Raw genomic sequence first — 23,140 nt, 5'->3', positions numbered from 1 at the left:
AGTGGCTTTACTGTCAAGTCGGTAAAGGGAATAAGGTCCGGATGAAGTCAGGACTTGAGAGGATGACACACGTACGGAACACACAAACCTTTGATTCCTGGCAAGTCAATGCTGGCGTGCTCATGAATCCCAATGCCGTTGCGGATGATCCGAAGGGAGCCCTCCTTGAATGCACCTGAGCATGTCACCAGCTGAAAGTAGCAAAGAAAGACAAAGATATAGGTTTAGTTTTTGGTCAAAATCACTTTATTCTACATGATTCATTTAAAACGTCACCCTAAATAAACCGTTTGGAATAACTAGATCCTGTTAAAAACATTAAATCTTCTGTGATGACTGATTGTGCTGAGACGGTCACGTGACAAATTTTCACCAAAAACCCGACACAACTGCAGGCTGTTTACACAGAGCTCAGAGGAGAGGACAGGAGAGGTTGTAAAAAAAACACACACAGTTCAATATGTATAACATGTGGAGACCCATTTTTTTAATTTTCATGACACTTGGAAGTGTTGTATATATAAATTCCATTTTATTCCTATTAAAAGATTTTTTTTAACAGAGAAATTCAAATTGCATTTTTTATTTTTATGATTTATGTCATTGTAACTGTGTTATTCTACACAAAATGTTTTTTTGACTTGTTCCCACTTGCAGTGAAATACAAGGCCACAGTGAGTCAAATGTAAAAAGAGTTTATAAAAAGAAACAAAAAAACCCACCCTGAAACTGCTTGTTGGGGTTCAGAGGGTTAAAATGTAGCCGATCCAGTTATTTTTACTGTTCTCTTTCTATTCTCTTATAATTATGTTGTTAGCAGATAACTCCAGTTTTACTACGGTAATTGGTGAGTACTAACTTCTGATCTTAACTTGATGACAACCCTAAAAGGAAGTTTAATGAGGAAAGAGCATGAGCAGTGTGAAGGCATCGGGATGGTTTTTAATACACTTCTAGTTTAGTTATTTATGTGAAGGAGAAAAGGGAAAGTTATTATTTCAGGTGGGTCGCTTTCTGTTTTTCCTCTAAATGAAGTGGTTCATTACTGTTATCATTATTCTGTTAGGTGTATTTGTTATTTTTATATTAATATATATAGAAAATTACAGAAAATAAAGTAATGCAGTTAGTAAAATGTATCTACATATCAGGGTAATATCATTATATGCCGTTATTAGAGCTGCAACTGCTACTTATCAAATTATAAAGTTGTCATTAAATTATTTTAATCATTTATCTGCTAATTATTTTATCTGTTAATCAATTAATCCAACAGTCTAAAACCCAAAGATATTCAGTTTTCTATCACATATGACAAAGCAAGGGTGCAAACAGGGGAATTTTGGTAATCTTATCGTTTAAAAAATTACTTTTCAGTTTCATTTAAATGTTCTTTTTACTACTAATCATTTAAGGTCATTGTTATTGTCTCAAGTAGTCACAATAGCAGTTATCATAGCCGAGTTCAGTGCTGATTGAAGCAGTAATAGTAGCCTTAACAGTAGACCTTGTAGTAGTGAAAATTTTATTTTTAACATTACCTTTTTAACATTTTAACATACATTTTCACATGTTGAAAATATATATCACCACGTATCTTTCACTTAATTAAAGAAAACAGTCAGTCAGTTACATACTGTATATCTACAATTTAATTTACACAAGTTGGAAAACATGTTTTTGTCATTTTATTTTTGGTTTAATTGGTAATACTTTTTAAAATATATTTCTACTTGTTGATATTGTAAATTGTTAATACTTTTTTATTTTTTACTTCTACGTTTATGCTAATACCTCTCTTATATTTCCAGTTTATACTGCTGTTTCCTTTTTTTTTTGCTATCCACTTTGCTGCTGTAACACTTGAAATTTCCCCATTGTGGGACTAATAAGGGAAATCTTAATCTTAAAAAGGATTATGAATAATAGATATGCCTTTTTGGTACCCAAGTTCAATTCTGACTGGTTATATAGAAAGAATCTGAAAATAACTGTTACTAGTATTATTACAAGTATAATTTTCTCTAGTTACATTTGTATTTCAGATATTTTTTGAAATGCAAGCGTAAATATCTGAAATACATTCTTGCAAGTTACCATTCCAGGCCGACATATCAGTAATTTTGACTAGGACAGAATTTAATTTCAGATATCTAAAATTCCATTTATGATATCTGTAATACAAAACAGTTGCAGGTATCTAAAATTAATATTGCAACTCATGACAATTTAATTGTTGATATCAATAATGAACATTTTGTCTAGTGAGACATGAAATGTAGATATCATTAATTAGAACTAGTCAAAAACTCGAAATTACATTATGGATATGTTGGTTGGAATTTTAATGAGTCAAAAAGCAATTGTTGACATTTATAATTGTTATTAAGGCTGCTGATTAAACTTTTAAAGATTAGAGGGCCTGTCATACACACAGCTCTCACTAAAAGTCATCCAAAGTACAAGTTAGAATAGAAGTGAAGGTAAAGACTGCAGTTTATACTGCTGTTTACTATTTGATGTTTTTTGCTATCAACTTTGCTGCTGTAACTCTCAAAATCGCATCGTGCGACTAATAAGGGAAATCTAATCTTACTCTTGAAGTCAGACCACGAACAGTTATATCAGTAAAGGATTTGAGAATCAGTTTATAGAAATGTGTGTGCATGTGTGAGATTGGCGACAGTGTTGGAATCCAAACCAACACCCTGAAGGTAAATAATTCTGGTGTCTGTACAGTGAGACTGGAGAGCATCAGAATGTTATTCATTCATCCAGTCACGGCACACTAACAGGATTAATATCAGAGCCCAAAAAATCTCTAGTCTCTACCACCTGCCACCCAACAGCTTCATCCTAATGGAAATCACCACAGTGAACCTGGCAACCTACCGCACAGTGTTCTCAGATGCCCTCACACGCTCACGGGACTGACTAAATCCTGATTATCTGCACAGGATGTTTGTATTTGTTATCAATGTTCTTCATTTTATTCTATCCTTCATAAACCTCAATCTGTTTGCAGCAGCACATCTGTGAATACAATCATCATGTTTTTTAAATGTTTTTCCTCAGTGAGGTCCAGTTGTATTTTTGCCCTGCAGCCTGTGCATCAATCCTGTCTTAACTGTCTTGGAATATGTCCGCGCCAATTAACCAGGTCAAATGCTCTGTGGATTTACTGCAAATGGCAAATTAAAAACAATTATTGGATTTAGTTCTGGGCCTCCAATGGCTGATATGAGCTCAAGTGTGTGGCTGAATACAGTCAGTGTGCTCATTGTGTGCTGGGCTGCACCCAGAGAGTGGCTCTGTGCTCTAGTGGACCACTGCCTTTGGAACCACATCAAGCACCCTAAGGCCTGGTGTCCAGCCCTGCCAACAAAACCTTCTGTACTGTATCCCACTCATTACTTCACCGTTTCATCTCCCCCTGCCTCTCTGAATCATACAACGAAGGACAAATGTTCAAATCAAAACGGTTTTGTCCAAATATTGTATTAGAATTATGTGTATTGCCTCTCTAAACCCCAAAACCCGTCGGCAGGTTTGAAAAGAGTAAAACAAATCTCCAAAATATATAGTTTATCATGAAAAGAAAATGTTATGGCAATCAGAGTTTGAGCTTTCTGACGGTCCTTAATTGAGTCACTTGTTTATGTACATTTTTGCTAGAAAACCAAAACAGAGCTTAAAATTGTGATATTGCTTTAAATCACATAATTTTGACATGTCTCAATTTAAATGCTACCCAAAATAATCTGTTTGCACTAAATAGATGCCATTAAAATAATTCAATTCTGCACTCCTCAGCGCAACTGTGAAACCATGATTGATTCTGCTGAGACAAATCTTCATGTGACAAATATTCACTGAAAATTGGCCCAGAACAGGGGGCTGTTTACACAAAGCAGAGATTTAAGGACTAGAAAAATTGTAAGTAGAGGCTGTAAAAATTGAAATAGTTCAATATGTAAAGCATTTGAATCCCCCATTTTTATTTCCAACATTTGCAACACTTGTGGGCACTTGGAAAAGTGTTATAAAAAAGTTCTATTTTATTCCAATTTAACAAAAAACTATTCATCAGAGAAATTCAACTTGCCCTTCTTCTTTCTATGTTTATGATTTATGTCATTATGAGTGTGTTATTCTGCACAAGAGACATTTTTGACCTCTCTCTACTCCTAGCCATGATAGTGCTGATTGCATAGAGGTGCAGGACTTAAAAACTGCAGGGAAATACAAGGCCAAAGTGAATAAAATGTGACAGGAGAATAAAAAACACCCTGAAGTTGCTTAGGGTTCAGAGGGTTAAGAATTTGCCAAAACCTGACAGATTCATTCAGCATCTTGTTTCACTTAACATGCAAGGAATTTATATTTTGCTATTATATAAACAAGAAAAAGACATTCAAATTCCAGCCCGGGTTCTATTGTTTTATCCAGAATACAAACTGCTTGATAAGTGCTGAAGGTAAACAAGCCTAAGTACAGAGGAGATGATGGATTGTTCTGATACATGCAGACAGGGAACGATGCAGACGAGGTCTTCACTGTCAGATTTAAAGGGTGTAAATGTTATTAGAGGAAATAACATGCGCAGCAATCTGCCTCTTTGCTATTAAACCGGGAAGCCAATTTAAGTTTGTGTACCAGAGGTGAAACAACATCTACATGCAAATAGGGTACCGGGCGCACATTAACACCAGGTGTACAGGGACCACTGTCAACGAAAAAATAGACTAGACAAAAGCAGAACACCCAGACTGCCTATAAAAAGGCACAGGAAGCCACGGATTTGATGTCAGCAAGAATCTCCTGAATACTTGTACCAGGCTTTCCTGGCTAGTGGCAGGTTAGTGCGGTTGTATGTTGCATGCTTAATTCTGCTGACAAAAACGGTGTTAACACGACTCAAAAAGCCGGCTGCAGTGGCGGCATAAGCCCAGACTCCCTGGAGGCTGTGACAAAAGAGGATGATAAAAAGGAAAACACAGATGGAGACTCACCATAAGCTATAAAGTGCACCCAGTGACTGTTAAGAGGGTTTTCGGTAATCACCGTGTCATGTCTACATCCTCTGGCGAATGCCCCAAGAAGACTTTTTTATTCCATCTGAATGATTTGCTTTCAATATGTAGTTGTAATAGAACATGTGTTATGGCATTCCTGCTTTGCTGGTGGCAATAATAAATCTCTTCTTCACAGTATTAAAAGGAATCTAAAGGAGTCTGGTTCTTACCTGGCCCTGGCCCTGCCTCTCCAGGTCCACCACACACATGTCCACAATGGGCCCCAGGTTGGTGAACGTCTCCATCACCGCCACATACGAGCCCTGGTCGTTACTGTCCACGTTGAGCTGCAAGGAAACAACAGAGCCCTCTTTACAAATCAGTGAGAAAGGAGAACATGGTGAAAAGGAATGATACACATTTTATAGACTTTTATTAAAGATGATCAAGATTAAAAGTTGAAAGCAACCCACAAGCTGCTGGCAAGTTTGAAAAGAAATGTTGAAAATACAACAACAACAAAAAAACAGTAATTGAATTTTCATTGGATGCTCATATCCTTAAACGAATGGTGTGCATAATTATTTTTTCAGAAGAAAAACTAGAGCCTGACCTATATAGAATTTTAAGGCCAATCCAAAAACCAATTTGTGAGGGAAAAAAATAATTTATAACTGCCAACCATTTATAACCATATAATGAATATTTCAACTGGGATGAAAATAGGGCTTTTTTTATTTTGATTGTGCTCCAATTTTGCACCCTATGATTTTTATTTGATTATTATACATTATATGTGCAATACATTACATGAGCAACCAATTCTAGAAATGAAAAAATAAAAGAATGAATAAAAATGAAATAAAGTAGCTTAATAAACTATTATATAATAATATATAGAGAATAATACAGAATAAATACAATTTCTAAATCACCCCAAGCATCGTTTTCTGCATTATGTGTTGTGCAAAAAAAGTTTTTGTATCAGTGCTTGTCAGACAACATATAAACCAAAACCAATACTCTAGTAAAAAGAACCAAATCTAAACTTAAAATTGTGATATTTTATAACATTTTTAATTAAAAAATTTCAGTGTTTGTGTTGTTTCCTGTTCCTTAAGCTATGTCTACTTCAGGAACACACTACTACTACTACTACTAGGACTATTCAGCAGAACTATTCAGAGATGTTTTTTAAATGAACAGATAGCACATACCAGCGCCTGTAAAAAAACAAAATTCTGTGCTTCGAAGCACAACAGAGAAACCTTGAATGACTCAGCTGAGATCAACAATCAGGTGACAAAAATTCAGTGAAAAGTCGACCAAACTGTAGACTGCTTGCACACAGCAGATCAGAGCGAACAGAGATCGTTAGGAGATAAAAACATATTTGAGCAATAAAATTAATGCAGCATGGCTCAAAAATGTTCAACAGAGGAGCAAGTCTTAGACATGTTTGCTGTGATGCCAGACACTCCAATTACTTTTTTCCAATTTTGTGAACTCTTCTGGGCAAATTTCTGGAATTATAACTGTGTTATTCCGCACAAAAGACATTTCTGAGTTGGTCCGACTTCTAGCCGTGATTGGGCTGTATCCATAGAGGTGCAGGACGTTTTATATTATATTTTATATATATAATATATATACATATTCCAGTATAAATCTGGTCCACAGTGAGCCAACTGTGACTGCAGCAGAAAACCCGGAGGAACTGCTTGGGGTTCAGAGGGTTAAGATATCAAAATGCAAATGTGAAATGTACTTCAAAAAACACTTAGAACCCTTATAGAAGGTGTGAAAGTGTCTCTTGCTGCTTACCTTCACTAACTGGGAGTCGCCCAGTCTGGAGCCCACGAAGACCACGCCGTTATCCAAGTAGGTCAAACACTCAGCGATGGATGTCTGTCAGTGGAGAGAGACACAAAAACAGCTCTGAGGCCACTTCCACACTGGGGCTGCAACTAATCATTACTTCATTTTTAGCAATGCTCGCAGCATGACTCTTGGGATGTCGCAGTCCATCTGTCAGTCAGTCAGTCTGCAGTGAAAAATGCCCATCGCAATGTCCCAGAGCCCACGGTGATGTCTTTAAATTGCTTGTTTTGTCCGAGCAGCAGTCCAAAACCCAAAGATATTTACTTAACTGTCATATGAGACACAGTAAAGCAGCAAGTGCTCACACTGGAGAAGCTGGAACCAAATAGTTTTGCACTTTTGCTTAAATAAAATGACTTCTGAAAGTTGCCAATACATTTTCTGTCAAATCAGTTACTTATTGATTCAGCTTTAGTTTAGGGCTGGGAGACATGTCGATATAAAAAATATATTGATATATTTTTAAATGTGATATGGAATTAGACCAGCCATCAGCCTAAATATATCAGGATATGACTTTTGGTCAATATGACCAAGCCCTACTTTAGTCCACACAAACACTGATTATATATTTAAAAATAAATCCTTTTTCTCTCCACTTTGACCTTAAAATCACATTATGTGAGTATTTCCAAAGCTTTGTTTGTCCAGACCTGTATGAATTTGGAAAATCAATAAAACTGATCATCATATAGAAAAGGAAGCATTTCTGAGTCACAATTCTTGTAAATCAACAATAATTAAATCAGTGACAACTTCCATAATAGATTTGTTAGTTTAACTACTTGAGTCATGAAAGTTAAAACACCAAATCTCTCAATAGAAGTATTTGTTTGCTGCCTTTTACATCATCAGACTGTAAACTGAAGACTTTTACTTTTATTTTTATTGTTGAACTATTTATTGTGAAACTAAAGCAAATTATGAGATATCTCATTCATTAGGCTCTCGAAATTTCAGATGGGAAATCATTACGTTTGACCTTTTACATACAACAAAAATAAAAATAATTGGCGGATAACTTCACTGTGGAAATAATAATTATTGGCATCCCAGTAACAGAAAGGTCACAGAGGACAACTTTGTTCAGCTGCACTGAAACACAAATTAGGTATAAACAGATGATGGCAGATAAAAATATTAATGCAAAAGCTCGGTAATGAGAAATGGAAAGGAAGAAAAATGAACATTCCTACTGTTTGGAAATTTCACTTTTGGCGGTGTTGGAATGTAGCTTATCACATTTATAAAGTACTTATGTACATTTGTCTGACAGCTTTAGTTACTTCACAGATTACATCTTTTCATAACCTTTTCTATCTAAAACACACGTATGTCCAGATGTGTTGAATTTGAATCATTGTGATAAGCGGATAAAGTGTTCCTTTATGTGTTGAAGAACGTATTACAGCATTATTATAAGGTATTATCCTACTTTTTAAGCTAAATAAACTATTTAAAAAGCCTCTTTGATTAGCCGTCGTTACTCAGCTGAAAACAGGGTTGTTTTTCTGAGCTCACGAAAAGTTTTTACAGTTTTGTGGGTCTCACAGGACAGCCACACTACAAACATGATGATCTTATAGAATATGATGCATTGATGTAGATTAAACTACCCAACAGGAAATAGAGGAGTTAAAAATAGCACAACCATAAACATCTACAGCAGTAAAATGCAACACATACATTAACCCATTTAGGCCTAAAACGGCTGGAAAAAATGCCTTTAAAACCTATGGGAGATTTTAAAATAGCCCCCTAAAACCTGAAGTTTTTCTGGAAATTCAACAGAAGTGTCAACGTCTACTAAATAATAGATTTTTCAGCCTCAGTAGCAGATAGAAATGAAATTCAAAAAGTATTTGAGTGTTTATATACCCGTTATATCTGAGCAACCTCCGCTATAGTCGTCTTCCACCATGATTTCAGTTCTGGAAAAGTCCCATGTTGCATTGAGACACTCCAATATATATTCTGATGCATTTCATCGGCCAAGAGACCGAAAATAGGTGGAAAAAACTACAAATACTACAAAACTACGTATCCGCTTTCCCGGCTTTAATGGTAGAATAACGCAACACCCCCCCCCCCCCCTGGTTTTAATGGTAGAAATGTGGTAATGCTTTCCCGGCTTAAGGCAGCAGTAATATGAATCCAAAAGCTTCATATACTTTGATAGTAAACACCTTCTGCTTTTAGTGATAATAGTTACATACTATGTCATTTTTGTAAGGTTTTAAATGCAGGACTTTTGCTTTTAGTGGAGTCACACCGGTATATTGTTAGTACTTTTACTTAAAGCTACAGTTGGTAACGTTTATCTAATTAAGTTTTGTCATATTTGAACTACATCCTGACAGCAATACATGAGAAAAAAATATGCCTGTCTCCTATAAAGCATTTGCACCTGAATTAAAATAACCAATCAGAGGCAAAGAGTCTTGAACTGCAGTCAAACTGTCAAACTAGACAGCACTGATCAAATATTAATCAAGATTCTGTTACTTTGTTGCCTATTTCTTGCCTCAAATGTTTTTAGAAACACAGTTTAATGACTTGCCAACTGTAGCTTTCAGAAAATGATCTGAACATTTCTTTCATTACTGACTTTTGGGCATTTCACTATTTAAAGCGATCTAAAAACAGACAGAACTCGTTTTGTCACATTAATTATGTTTTTAAATTCACTCTCATCAGTGTGAACATCTTCTTAAACGCTGAGGTATTACCAAAGTCTGACACTTTAATGTTGGGCTGCTGGTGGTCCTAATGGTTTGAAAAGCAATATGTCTCTCCTTTAGCTGCCATCGAATCACTCAGCTGCATTTTACCTTTCTAAACTCCTTGGCAAGTCATCAATGAAGGCGCCACAAGCAAAAAAGCTGTGTGCCTTCAACATGAGATTTAGCTATAAGCACTGTATTGACATACAGTCGTGGTCTAAATCAACTTAAAAGGGATAAGTGACACTCTGGCAAGCTGGCAACAAAGAGGTGGGATCATTTTTTCTCGTCTCCGCAACGAGTGTAGACTGATCCATTAGCTCCTGTCAGGGCTATAAACCATTTAAGAGTCAATCGTAACAAAGAGGGCACTGAAAGGAAAAAGCGAGCAGGAGGAAAATCAACAAGCAGCGGAGAGGGTGGTCGAGTCGGGCCGAGAGAGAAACAGATGGGAGAAACGCCAGAGGAAAGGCAGGTGGATAAACACAGAGGAGACAGAGAGATAAAGAGACAGAGAGAATAAGATGGATAGGGGACCTCTCCGAGCAGCTCCACATGCAGGTCTTTGAGCGCCACCGTGCCATCCATGAGCTCCTCCTTCTCCAGCAGCAGCATAAACAGGCGCCCCTCCATGTCCCCGAGCAGGTAGCGAGAGCCATTGGGGTCCACCCGGTTGTGACAGACAATGGTGCTTTGCTGCAAATGAGAACAGAATCACAAACAAATCATTAAAATAACACTCTCGGTCGAGGAGCTGCTGGAATTGCACCAGAACAAAACAAGTCTTCATCCTTCCCTCATGCATTATCTATATGTATGAGCAGCTCCACGTACAGCCACAGAAAGCGGACTTCACAGTGTTTTTTGTTCTCTCTCATTATAAACACATACTCTGAGGAGTTTTCCCAACGTACAGCTTAAATCTGACTCACAGAAATACAAACTGCTCAGATTTTGCTGACAAGAAAAGTGCTGATTAAACAAGCCTTCCTGGCGTCCTGTCAGCACTCTCTGTACACGATAACTGGAGTAATAAAAAAGTCCAGAAACTTTTTTTCTTTTGCTCCATGTTTGAAAAACAGTCGATTAAACTTAATGTGACACACAGGCGTATTAATATCGATACCATGCTGGATTTTTGAGGCCAATTCATATTTTCATTTCAGCTTTTTTTTTTTTTTTTAAATCAAATGCTACATTTGGCTGGTACTCATATTTTTACATAAGCACATTACATAAACATGCATTTTAAAATAAGGATCCTTACATTTTGTGATCAAAGCATTATGACCAAAATATGTAGAGAGCAGAACATTTTACAGAACAAGAATTATTACTGCCTCGCAGTTGTACAACCCCAATACCAAAAAAGGATTAGCAAATTATTGCATCACATTTTGTTTACATTGTAAACAACGTCCCAACTTTTTTGGAATTGGGGTTGTACCGGAAACTGTACATTCATATCTTTTCACTTTTCAGCAGAAAAAAATACAACAGTACTGTGCAAAAGTCTTAGGCAGGTGAGAAAAATTGCCTAAAAGAATTGATGCTGGTTTGAAGGCAAAGGGTGGTCACACCAAATACTGATTTGATTTATATTTTTACCTTCTCTTCACTCACTTTGCAATTTGTTAATTGAAAGTTTTTTCGAATGTTGGTGTTTCCATCAAGCTTTTCTCATGGGAATCTTCAACTTGGCTATTATCTCTCCTCGCCCCACCCTCTCCTTCTCAGCTGCTGAAACACTTATCCATGTCTTAATCACCTCACGACTCGTCGACTGCAACAGCATTCTGTTCGCTGCATCTTCCAAAATCCTCAGTAAGCTACAATACATCCATAACTCTGCTGCACGTCTGCTCACCCACTCCCGTTCCAGAGATCACATCACCACAGTCCTCTGAAATCTCCACTGGCTCCCCATTCAGCAGAGAATCTGGTTAAAAACTCTCCTCATCACTTACAAAGCTCTCCACAACCTGGCCTCCTTCTACCTCATTCTCCCTCACTCCCTTCTTCAAAACCGCCCTCAAAACCCACCTACTGAAATCTGCTTTTAACCAGTTACCATTCAAGATCCTTTTTTTTAGAATTGGTATTTGTGGGCAGTGGATGTTTAGGGGGAGATAGCAGGTCAACAATAAATGCCACATAGAAGTGGTTAACATCATCTGAAAGCTAAGGACCTGAAGATCAGCACTTTGTGTCAAAGTATTCTGGTGAAAAATATCTAATTCAAATGACTTAATGAAGTAATTATTAATTTAAACCTATCAAGGTGTATAAGGGGTTAATAACATTAATATATTGGTATCTGAAGTCAATTTCCATGTTCAACCATGTCCCAAAAGTTGTTTCAGCGATATTTGGGTTAATACCATTTGTTACACACATTTGGTGCTGAATTGTGCAATTTTATTCATATCAAGAATGGATAAAAATTTCATATTTTTGTGGTCTAAAATAGATGCATGTTGGCATGTTACACAAAATATATTCCCCAAATAAAACAGCAGAGCCTCTTAAACAGAGAGAAGCTAGAAAACTACTGATGCAAACTATAACAGGAACACATAACACGTCTTCTTTTACTTTCCACTTGAACAAAACTGCCTTGGGTTATTGTCAGAGTCACTCTCAGCTTTCAGCCCTGGTTAGATTTGGGCTTCCTCACACAACATGAGCTTAACCAGATTGGGCACCACCAAAACACGCTTGGAAAACAAAGCACCTAAAGAGCTTTGAACCTGAGTTGCTGAAGAGCCAAAGCCTCCCGTCTCCACTGTAAGCTGGCTAGAACAGTAGCCATGATTGGAATTGGCATTAAAATCACACAGTGTGACTGAGCTTCCTCTACTTCTCCTTCAACAGAAGCTATTGTTATTGTTGTTGTCTATAGTACAAGCAGAGTCAATTTCTCACATGATCGAATCTTTACAAAACCTATTTTCACAATCCTCTTGTCTGTGGTATTGTTTACATCTGCTGTCAAACCGCAGATCCACTTTTATTTTCCACAGTGTCCCGCTGTCGATTGAGTGGCAGGTAATTCGCTTGTTAGACTCAACAAGAGGCACCAGTCTGCCGGCCCACCACTGACCAGTATAACATGAGCTCAGACACATTCGGCAGACCTCCACGCTGCCAGAATCTTTAATGTCTCGCATTTGTTTTTCACTTCTCTGCTCACGAGTGACAATTTATTAATTAGCTGCCAAAAATGTGGTTATACATCAAAAGATGTGCTCCTGTTTCCTTGACACCACTGAAAGGAGCGTGTGTTTGAGCGGAATACTAATGTTACATTAGGCAAGGAAAAAAAAGGAAAAAAAAAAAAAAAAAAACTTAATTCAGAGTGGGGTTTCATTAGTCACATAGCAACACCAGATGCCCCACTACCTCTTTCATGTGCCGAGCGATGTTGTAGCTATGCTACTGTGGAAAAAGAGTTGTAACAGAGACATGACAGCTTGCAAGGCAGTTGTGAGCCGGGTAAGCTTGCAGGCTGTTCGGGGCTTTTGAAGATGGAACCAATCAGCAGGACACAGATATGAGCCATGAGACAACAAGGAGACAACAGCAGGCTTGGCAGTGTTTTAAGCCGCTTTGTGTCACATTTTAATTTGTGATGACTTTGTATTGAAAGACGGTACCTCCTTGACAATTTCAACCAGAAACAAACAGAAAAAAGGTCAAAAGCTACTGTGTGGTAGAATGCACTACCAACAGGTAGGGCTGGGCGGTATATCGGTATTACGAGTTATACGGATCTATTTTAGAAAGAGATATGTAGTTGAGACAATACCGCCATACCGATATAGAATATCTCTTGATGTTGCCTTAACTTATGACCACTATTTGTTTGCTCCTCTCTGCGCACTCGCAAGAGCTAGTTGGTTCTGTAATTTGGAGGCATTTTGGATTGCAGTTGAAGAGCATCTGAATCTGATGAAATTGCTTCAAAGGGTGGAAAGTTTTGAATTTGTTTAAGTCTTTAAATAAAACAGGTTGATGACAATTTCTTGTGACGTTGAGTTAAAATTAAACACTTTGCAAGTTTTGTTTAAAACTACCAATATATATTGTATATCACCATTCAGCCTAAAAATACCAGGATATGAGTTTACGTCCATATCGCCCAGCTGTTAATTTTACCACACAGCAGCATTTGACATTTTTCTGTTTTTTGCTAGCGAACAAAATTGTGAAGGAGACTCCTTCATTTAATACAAAGTCAATTAATCAGAGATCTTCAGAGTATTTGTGGTGGGATTTACTTTGTTCTTTATCTGTTTATTATCATAGATATTAGCTCATTATCTTGCATGTGATGAAGACTCTCGCAGCACAGAAGCATCGATATGTTTAAAAAAGCGTCCCACTGAATCCTGACAGTCGGCTACAGAGTCAGCTGCTTTGAGCTGTACACTGACACTGGGGGCAACTTCTACCATATGAAGTGCGATTTGGTTTGAGCTCTTCATTATCAAGTATATCTGGCAGCCACAACTCCCTCTAAAAGCCTTTTTTAATTCAATAATGTTTAAACATACTTTACTATGAATACCCCCTAGAGAGAGAGGGAGAGAAAGAGCATGTTCACGTGGAGTTTTTGTGCTCATAGAACTGAAGTACATGTTAAATCCAGGAACAACCATTTCTTTTTTTGTTTGTTTAATTTTGCTGCCCACCACAAAAAAACATTATCAGGAGAAAAAGCTGGTCTTGGTAAGGACAACTTTGTGGTGCAGCTAAATAACACTCTATAAAAAAGGTAATTGAACATTTAGCCCTCCTGTTATGTTGTGGGTCAAACTGACCCATTTTAAAGTTTAGAAATCTAAAAGAAAATAGTTTAAAGACTTTTTTGGGATGAAACTTCTTCTGCTTGGCTTAATAAGTGTAACCAAGAAATAAAATGATAATGGTTAATTTCACATATTTGCGTGTTTATCTTACATGGATACTGTTCGGGTCAATCTGACCCTGAACAGAAGAGGTGACTAATTAATCAATCATTTTCAATAATGTCATGTAGAAACTATTGCATTTTATATGTAGGTCTGTGAGAGGTTAAGAACACCATTGCACTAAATATTGATTAAGATGGTTAGTAATTGAGTTAATCATGAAATATAAACTGTTTATTGGGATTCATTGGGTTCTGACACTTTTGGATAATTAAACATTATACTGTTCCTGAGAAACGAATATAACAGGAGGGTTAATGGATGCAACTTTGCGAATAAGTTGCATGTTGGACATCAAATTTTTAATTTTAATTACATTTCTGACGTGGTGTCTAGTTTGCATATGTGGAGAGTAATAAATAGCACTGCTTTATGAGACTATTACTTAAAATTATATGAAACTAGAATTGTGTCCAAACATAAGGATAATAACTGCAGAAACATGATATTTTTGCAGCCATCTACGTCCAAGAAAATAAATATATTTGTTAATTGAAGAAGTTCCCTGTCTGTGACAAAATGTATTGGACAAGGATCTTGGGAGGGTAAAATTAAAAGGGATAACAAGCGCTTAACAGTTGTTCGGGATATTTCCATGATCAAAAACATAACTGACACCTGTTCAGCTACAAAGAGGAAAAGCTGACACTCATTTTTATCCAGGTGTCTCAAACACTACAGCAGACAAGCACAAAATACCTTAACTTGACCTTAAATGGAGAACGTGTGATTGTTATCTACAGCAGGTGGATCACTGAACGTTTATCTGCAAGCTCCTGAGTGAAAACACATTTTTCTAAATATCAAAATAGGTGAAATGCATAAATCAATCGCCCTTATTTCAGACTGTTCAACATAGCCAATTATTCTCTCAAAGACATTCTTTTTTCATCATGAAGACCAAACAAAGCTGTGTGACTCTAAATTAAAAGCTACAACATCTGAACAACATGAAATGTTCCCTCCAAAATTCATGAGAGCGCGGTACTAAAAAGCAGTTAGAGACAGTGGGAGAACATCCTCTAATTATAGAAGCAGGATGCTGTTGCGGAGCTCCTCTGGGCCCTGAGCTTTGTTAAATGTGAGCAGAGCAGTAAAGACTACAACCTAATCTTGATAAAGTAACACTAAAAGCAGTGGTGTGTGGGGAGCTAAAGTCATCATCGCAGCAGTTATAAACCTGCCTTTAAAAGCCTCTTCAACATCAATCACAAGATTCATAACAAATAAACTCCAACATGTACACCTCAGGGTCTCCTTAGCGTTGCAAAATATTATTAATACGCTCACATAATACAGATTTTGATGACTACTTTTTTACTGGCACCATTTTTATTTTACTTTATTATATCAAAGAGCTATGTGCCTGGGATTCAGTTTCCCACAAAACCTCCGTTTAACTTGACACAATGTTGCTGGAGCCTCTCCCACACAATATTACCTGAACTTTATTAAAAAATTATAGATGTCTGATGCTAAATACCATTAAGAAACCTGGCAGTACAGAAACGAATAGAAACCTATAGTGATGCACTATATACATTTTGCAAATTACTTTCCCAAACATGCAAATTGTTCAGATTTGTTTAGATGTAATAATCTGTAACATATATAAGGAAAGTGTTAATTGCTTAAACAAAGCCTTCAATTATAAAGCTCATGTACATGTCTTTATGCAGCCTTCCTTGCAGAGCTGGTAGCTCGACATCTGTCATTTGCTTTAGTTCCCAATTACTAAAGGAAAAAATAATTCCTCGCATTACAATATTATTACACTGTGAAGTAACATTATTCTGTGTTACTAGACACCAAATGAATCGATTCCACACTGATAAACTGCAACTGAATGATGAATAACATCTTAAGCTGAATGACAGAGAGAGAAAACAAAAGCAGAGGATTAATGGATGTTTTTACCTTGATAGTGGGTGGTGCAATGGCCAAGTACTTGTCTCCGTTGTGGTAAGTGATGGACTCTTGTCCTATGATTATAGCTCCACCAAATGGCTCTGGCACTAAAATACAAGCAGATAAGAGAGCCAGAGAGTCAGTGTACATTTGTACAGTTCCAGTCACAGACAGTGTGTATGTTCTAAACAAATTGAAGCTGGGATGCCACCAATAACATTTTCAATATCAATTCATTGATTACATCTAATGTGTGTTCTCAGGTTCCTGAGAGGAGAATCCTGCATTATATATACACCTTTCAGATGGTTTCTATTGTGTTAGGCTGCTGAGCTGTAGTTTCAGATGTTTTTATTTATTGTTTTTTTTCTTCCATTTTTATTTACAACTTATATTTTTAAAAACAGACAACAGCATAATACCCAGTGAAAGACAAAACTCAGTAACATACATAAAGGAAATTAAATAAATAAATGACTAAATATGCATATCATTATAACTGTTAACTTCTCTATACAAGCTGCTGACTTGTTCAAACAAGATGTGGAGCCAATGGCCTAATGTAACAACTCTTTACCATCTTATGTTTAAAATAACATTTTTTTTAAAAACCTGAACGATCTTTTAAGGCAGCCTGTTTCTGAATTGTTTCAATCAGGTAAAATCCATTTAGAAAAACAATCCTACTACTTAAATCCAGATCAGTCAGTAATCAGAAGATACCAATATCATTCATATCATATCATCAGTATTTTATTTTCTGTTGACTTATCATTTTGGTATTGTAAACAGTAAAAGCTCGGATTACCTGGGATGACCATAGAGGCCTCTGCCTCCACGTTCTCCTGTTTCCAGGGACCCTTGTTGAACTCCTTCTCTCTCAGAGAAACCTCGTAGGTCTTCACGTGGCGTCCCTGGGGGTCCTACGACACAACACAAGTCACCACCAGTAAACCTTCAGTACGATGGAGATGTTATTTATGATTGGGTCCCCATTTAGTTCTTTACACACAAGTGCATGCAGGGGACACGACACACACTCCAGCATTTTCCCTCAGTTTGTGTAAGACTTAGGTGCACGTATATGGGCGAGGGGGTTGAGGTCGCCCACATATCAGATCAGATAATGACAGACTTAAAAGGAAAAGAAAGTTTTAATGGCGTATAAACTGTATTTAACGAGCCAAACACTATAACTCTCTCTAACACACGATACTGGAGTTGCTCGCTTACCAAACCATGGCTTTATAAGGGACTAGTCCAGCTTATTTGACGTGTTTATTACTATAACAGAGGCTATACCTCGTAAGCTGGAGTCTCTCAAATCGTTTTTCAGACAACCAGTTCCTTCTCAGAGTCAGCACAGACTGCCCAGGCTGAAGAGCCTCTCAATGGGCACACTATACTGCATCACTGTGTTGAATTTCAGAACTTATGTGAAGTAAGTAACAACATCAGACTAATTTGATTACCCCTCTGGGCTTGAGATAATACCTTTTAAAAAAATCACACGATACATCCAGGCACGCAGAAGTGTGCTGCCCACTGCTCCTAAGCGTGGTGTGTTCACTGGTGTGTAAAAAAAGGATGGTTTAAATGCAGAGTTGGAATTTCCCCATTGTGGGACTAATAAGGGAATCTTACTCCAAAAGTCCCACCTGTAGGATATTACCAACATACTCTTTCCTATTCCTTCAAACACACTCTGCCACATCTCGTCTCCTCAGTACCTGGTAGATGAAGCAGACGGTCGGGGCCTGGCAGCCGTACAGGAAGTGAACATCGATGACCTGCAGCTCCTCCAGTCTGATGTTGAAGGCTTTGAGCTCACGGTTGTCGCGGTCCAGTGGGATCACCTTGAACAACCCGTCATACAGGCGCAGGCCAATCATACGGCACTCTGGGTCCACAATTCCAATAATACCCGTTTCTGATGGACGCCCGATACGATCCTGCAAAAGAGCATTTGGTTTGTAAAGTCAGCTGGGCGCTTCTTATAAAAATCACACTTTTTGTGTTCTCAGGCTGCTGTTTAATACAGTGTAGCTAGTAATTACATAACATATTAGGAACAGTGTATAGTATATTCTATTACCATTTGGCTGAATTAAGACAGTCTAATTAAAGTTTGATAAATGAGGGTCTTGTGTAGATATCAAGCATTAACTGGTGAAATGAAGCCAAGGTTAATGAGAGAAGATTAAAACACATACTGCTCTCCATATGAACAATCCATAAAATTAACAATTAATCAGCTGAAATGTGTTTTAAGTAGATATTGCTACAGTGTGAATTCAAGATTTGTATTGTTGTCTCACCTGCACATTGCCGTGGGCACGAGTGATGATGTCAATGCTCTCCCCGTTCTGTTTGTATTCTAGGATGCAGGCGTTGTACTTGGATGTGAGAATAAACAGCAGGTCTTTGCTCTCACCCTGAAAAAAAAGACACAGTGTCATCAAAGACCAAACAAGCAGAGGTCTGTATTCAAGACAAGGCCAGATTATTTATACAGCACATTTCAGCAACAAGACAATCCAGAGCTTTACATAAACCAATAAATGCATCAAGGCAAAGTGCAAAAGCAACTGAATGTAAAAGGCCATTTAAATACAATTAGAATCAGTCGTTAAAGACCCAAATTAAATCAACATACAAACAACTTTAATTAGAATAAATCAGGTATAACAAAAAGAATAAGAGTTACAGTGCAGTTTAAGAAATGAATAATTATTTTATCGAATCAACGGCAATAGTAAACAAGTCTTCAGCCTTGATTCTGTTGTAGCAGACCTGCAGTTCTATTGGAGTTTGCTCCAGATATATGGAGCATAACAACTGAATGCTGCTTCTCCATGTTTAGTTTTATCTTAGTTAGACCTGTCCCTCACGACCTGAGAGGTCTGGATGGTTCATGATGGTTCATAATGTTTCAGAAGATCAGAAATATAAACCAAAAACCAAACCAACCACCAACTAAACAATGTCTTACTTTAACAATGAATAATACTATTTTAAAAGCAGTTCTGAGACAGACAGGAAGCCAGTGTAAAGGCCTCTGTAGTAATGTGATCCACTTTCTTCATCTTAGTGCGGTCTCCAGCAGCAGCTCCCTGGTCAACTATTTTTCCTTCTAATTTAATTCCACCAGACAGAATTGATCAGTCTACAGATCCACTTTATAGTCTACTGGGATGGATCTTTATTCCGTGCTCCAATTTATAATAACCACAGATATTTTAGATGCATATTTTTCCTTTTAAACTTTTTGTTCTTTAGGTAACAAAACATGAACAATGAAACACTTTTTTGATAAATAATAATAAAAATAATAATAATAGTACATTTCATTCATATAGCTAAAGATGCTTAACAGGCAATAAATAGACTTCGGATTAGAAGGGTTCTCCTCTCAAATATCTATCTTTAACGCAAGAAGCGCTTGTTTGTGTGTGTGTGTGTGTGTGTGTGTGTGTGTGTGTCAAGGGCATAAAAAAGTCACGAAACCTAAGATTTCATATGTGGCTTGCGCATGGCACGAAGATGTGCATCCTCGATTTTGAAGTTTTTTCATTCATTTTTCAAAATATCATTGTCGTGTTGCAGCATTGCACTGTTTCCGGACGGACGCCTTTTAGGGGAGCTCCGCCCCATTGTGTGATAGGCCTACACCTGGTCAGTAACACAATTCGCTCTGGATTTCCACGCCTGACTCATCTCATCTGTAAGTCTATTTAGCCTACCTATCTTTGGGAATTTTAAAGTGCCCTACAAGGTTCGATTTTCCAATAATATTCTAATAGTTCCCGCGAATATCAATGTTCAATGTGTATGTGCTGGATGGTGTTTGTACCTATGAAAAGTAAGTGTTTTATGGAGTTGCAGACTTGTTGTAGAGTTGTAGTAGTCAGCATGTAATGTACAAATACATACTTCCTATGGGCACTGCACTAGTTTTTCTAACAAAAACAGATCAGAAATATATTTTATACTTCTGTGCCTTGCTTCTTGGGGAAAATGTACATGCATTCTGTCTCATACAACATGGTTTATTAAAGAACCAAAAAACATGCAAATCTTTGTGAGACCAACTAGTTGACCAACAGACCACCAACTAGTTTATTTTAAGAAATATTGACACAGTGCCATCAAACGAGTGCACGTCACAAAACTCACCTTTGGCCTGAAGAGCTCCATGACAGCAATCTTTCCGTACATGCCCACCTCCTTGACGGGCCTCAGCCCCTCTGCTGTGACCACATAGATCTCCAACCGTGTGTTTTTAGCGATGAGCAGATTGAGGTCTTCTGCAGAGGTGAAGTGGCCTGCAGACACACCAGCACCAGACAGTTAATTACACTGTTGTTTAAGAGTAGCAGAGGCAAGGTTAGTGACAGAGGCTGGAGAACAATATTGGCTAACATAAAAAAATCCCAGTTCACATGAACAAATATTTTTACTGAAATTTTTGGGACATTTGGAGTATGATTATTGATGCTTCTATAAGATATTTCCACAAGGGCTGCAACTAACAATTATTTTCAGAATGAATAATGATGTTAGTTAAGTCTACAATAGACTGTCAGTCGAAGATCAGTCAAAGATAATAACCCCAAACATCAATTACTTGAGTGCTACCTGTGTTGTATAAAAGTCATGTTTTTGGTTACAGAAAAAATAAATCTATTTATTGTACTATTCTATAATAATTGGAGAAAAAGAAAGGCAAGACAATTTCAACATTTAATACCCAAAAAAGTAGCACACACACACAGACGTTCACAACAAGGCAATTCTCAATTTTACCAATGTTGGTTTGACATGTCAGTTATTAAAGAAATGATTTGGGCATTCAGTCATAAAAGTAAGTAATCAGCCGCAAATTTAAAGCAAATAACCTCTCTGAACATTTCGGATTTAAATTTACATCACATTATACATACAGTATGTCGTGGACTACGAGGGAGGCTGGCGGTTAAGCATTTTGAAACAGAGATATGGGAAAGGGAAGACTACAACTTGTTCAAATTATTATTATTAAATGGGAATTGTTAAAAGTTAGAGAAAGGTAGCTCAATGTCACATGGGGCTGGGCAATATTAATATTGTTTTGATATCATGATATGGGTCGAAATATTTAAGATATCTTAATATTGTAGTGTAGGTGTTGTTTCTTCCATTGCAGTAAACTGAATTTACCAGACTTTTCTATTATTTGCCTTGACCCACTCTGCCATTATATCCAGTTAAAATAGTTGATTTATAAAAATTGCCGTGTCAATATCTTTAAGAAGCACCAATAATCAACCCTACAATATTGATATTGAGGTATTTGTCCAAAAATATCATGATATCGGATTTTGTTAATATCGCCCAGCACTGCACCACACATAAGAAAATAGATAGTTAAAGTTAGATGATTGAATAACACCATCAAGCTTTCAGCATCAGTTTCTCCGTGTGTTTTGTATTTAGTGGCCCACACACGTCAAGTTAGATGAAACGGCGGCACCAGCTTACTGATCATGTTTACAGGGGATGAGGGTGTCACAAAAGCGGATTGCAAATGGCTAATATTATAAAATGTTTGTCAGCAAAATACGATCGTTTATCTGGGTTAACCAAACTAGGCACGACAACAGCTAACGTTAGATCCAAAAGATAAACCACACACCGAATCGCATGTGCGTTAAATCAGACATGGCATAAACATAAAAGAGACTTGTGTGTGCTGCATGCATACAGACAAGTGTACCAAGAAGAGCAAGTAAACATTTGGCTGAGTAAAACACGAGCTAGTAGCAGCTACAGGCCCGTCCGGAGGACTTTACTTGCAGCGCGGGAGCGCAGCTAGCATGCAGGTGGCAAAATGTTCAAGCGCTGCACAGAAAAACAACAAACAGCGGACATTTACCTGTGATGCAGGCGTTCACCGCCGTAGGCTTCTGGGCTGTTACCACGTAGTTGTACGACATTTTTGACAACAACAAAAAACAAACACCAGAGTAGTGTTTTAATCTCACACAACTGGCAAAATCATTGATAATAAAACTTCCGGAAGTGGTTAGCTGAGCCTTTGGAGCACGGAGAGGCAACGGCAGCTGGAGAGCGGGGACTCGGAGTGAGAGCGCCCCCTGCGGCGCGGAGTTGTTATGGTCTTAACGGTTAACAAAAATAAAAATATTTTAAAAAATTAAAAATATTAGAACAATTTTTTTTCTTCAATTTCTCGTTCATTTTAATGACTGCTACAGCGAAAGGTACACTTGTTTGGACAAATATAATGATAACAGCAACAACAATAGCTCATAAGAGTTTAATTTAAGAGCTGATATTAAACACTTATTAGCTATGTTTGTTGTTACTATATTTGTCCAAACAAATGTACCTTTAGTTGTACCAAGCATTAAATGAACAAGAAACTGAAGAAAACAAGAGTGGTCTAATAATTTCTTCCATGACTGTATTATTTGTACTTATATGCATGTTAGGTAACTTTATATTTTATTCCACTACGTTTTAGAGATATTGTCATTTTTTTCTCACATTTTTAAGATACTTTGCAGGTCAAGATTTCACATTAGAAATGTGATCAATTTAAAAATGACTTCACATTTTTATAAATTAAACCACATATTAG

General features: G+C 37.2%; 1 protein-coding gene across 1 annotated transcript in view; it reads right to left on the bottom strand.

The window, feature by feature from the left end:
- Window positions 1–22,584, bottom strand: part of ddb1 (damage-specific DNA binding protein 1) — a 67,551-nt gene extending 44,967 nt beyond the window's left edge. The window contains exons 1-10 of the mRNA XM_059348708.1: window positions 22,415–22,584; window positions 20,677–20,825; window positions 18,819–18,935; window positions 18,231–18,452; window positions 17,309–17,423; window positions 16,510–16,607; window positions 10,157–10,315; window positions 6,840–6,923; window positions 5,246–5,362; window positions 89–191 (exon numbers count right to left, since the gene is read on the bottom strand). Of these exons, the coding sequence (XP_059204691.1) occupies window positions 89–191; window positions 5,246–5,362; window positions 6,840–6,923; window positions 10,157–10,315; window positions 16,510–16,607; window positions 17,309–17,423; window positions 18,231–18,452; window positions 18,819–18,935; window positions 20,677–20,825; window positions 22,415–22,475 (1,225 nt within the window). The 5' untranslated portion in view covers window positions 22,476–22,584. The remainder of the gene's footprint in view (window positions 1–88; window positions 192–5,245; window positions 5,363–6,839; window positions 6,924–10,156; window positions 10,316–16,509; window positions 16,608–17,308; window positions 17,424–18,230; window positions 18,453–18,818; window positions 18,936–20,676; window positions 20,826–22,414) is intronic.
- Between the last annotated feature and the right edge of the window lie 556 nt (window positions 22,585–23,140).

The sequence above is a fragment of the Centropristis striata genome, chromosome 2, assembly GCF_030273125.1.
Source record: "Centropristis striata isolate RG_2023a ecotype Rhode Island chromosome 2, C.striata_1.0, whole genome shotgun sequence".
NCBI classification, from domain to species: domain Eukaryota; kingdom Metazoa; phylum Chordata; class Actinopteri; order Perciformes; family Serranidae; genus Centropristis; species Centropristis striata.
Note: the sequence above shows the minus strand (reverse complement) of the source record. Positions and strands in the feature narration are given on the sequence as shown.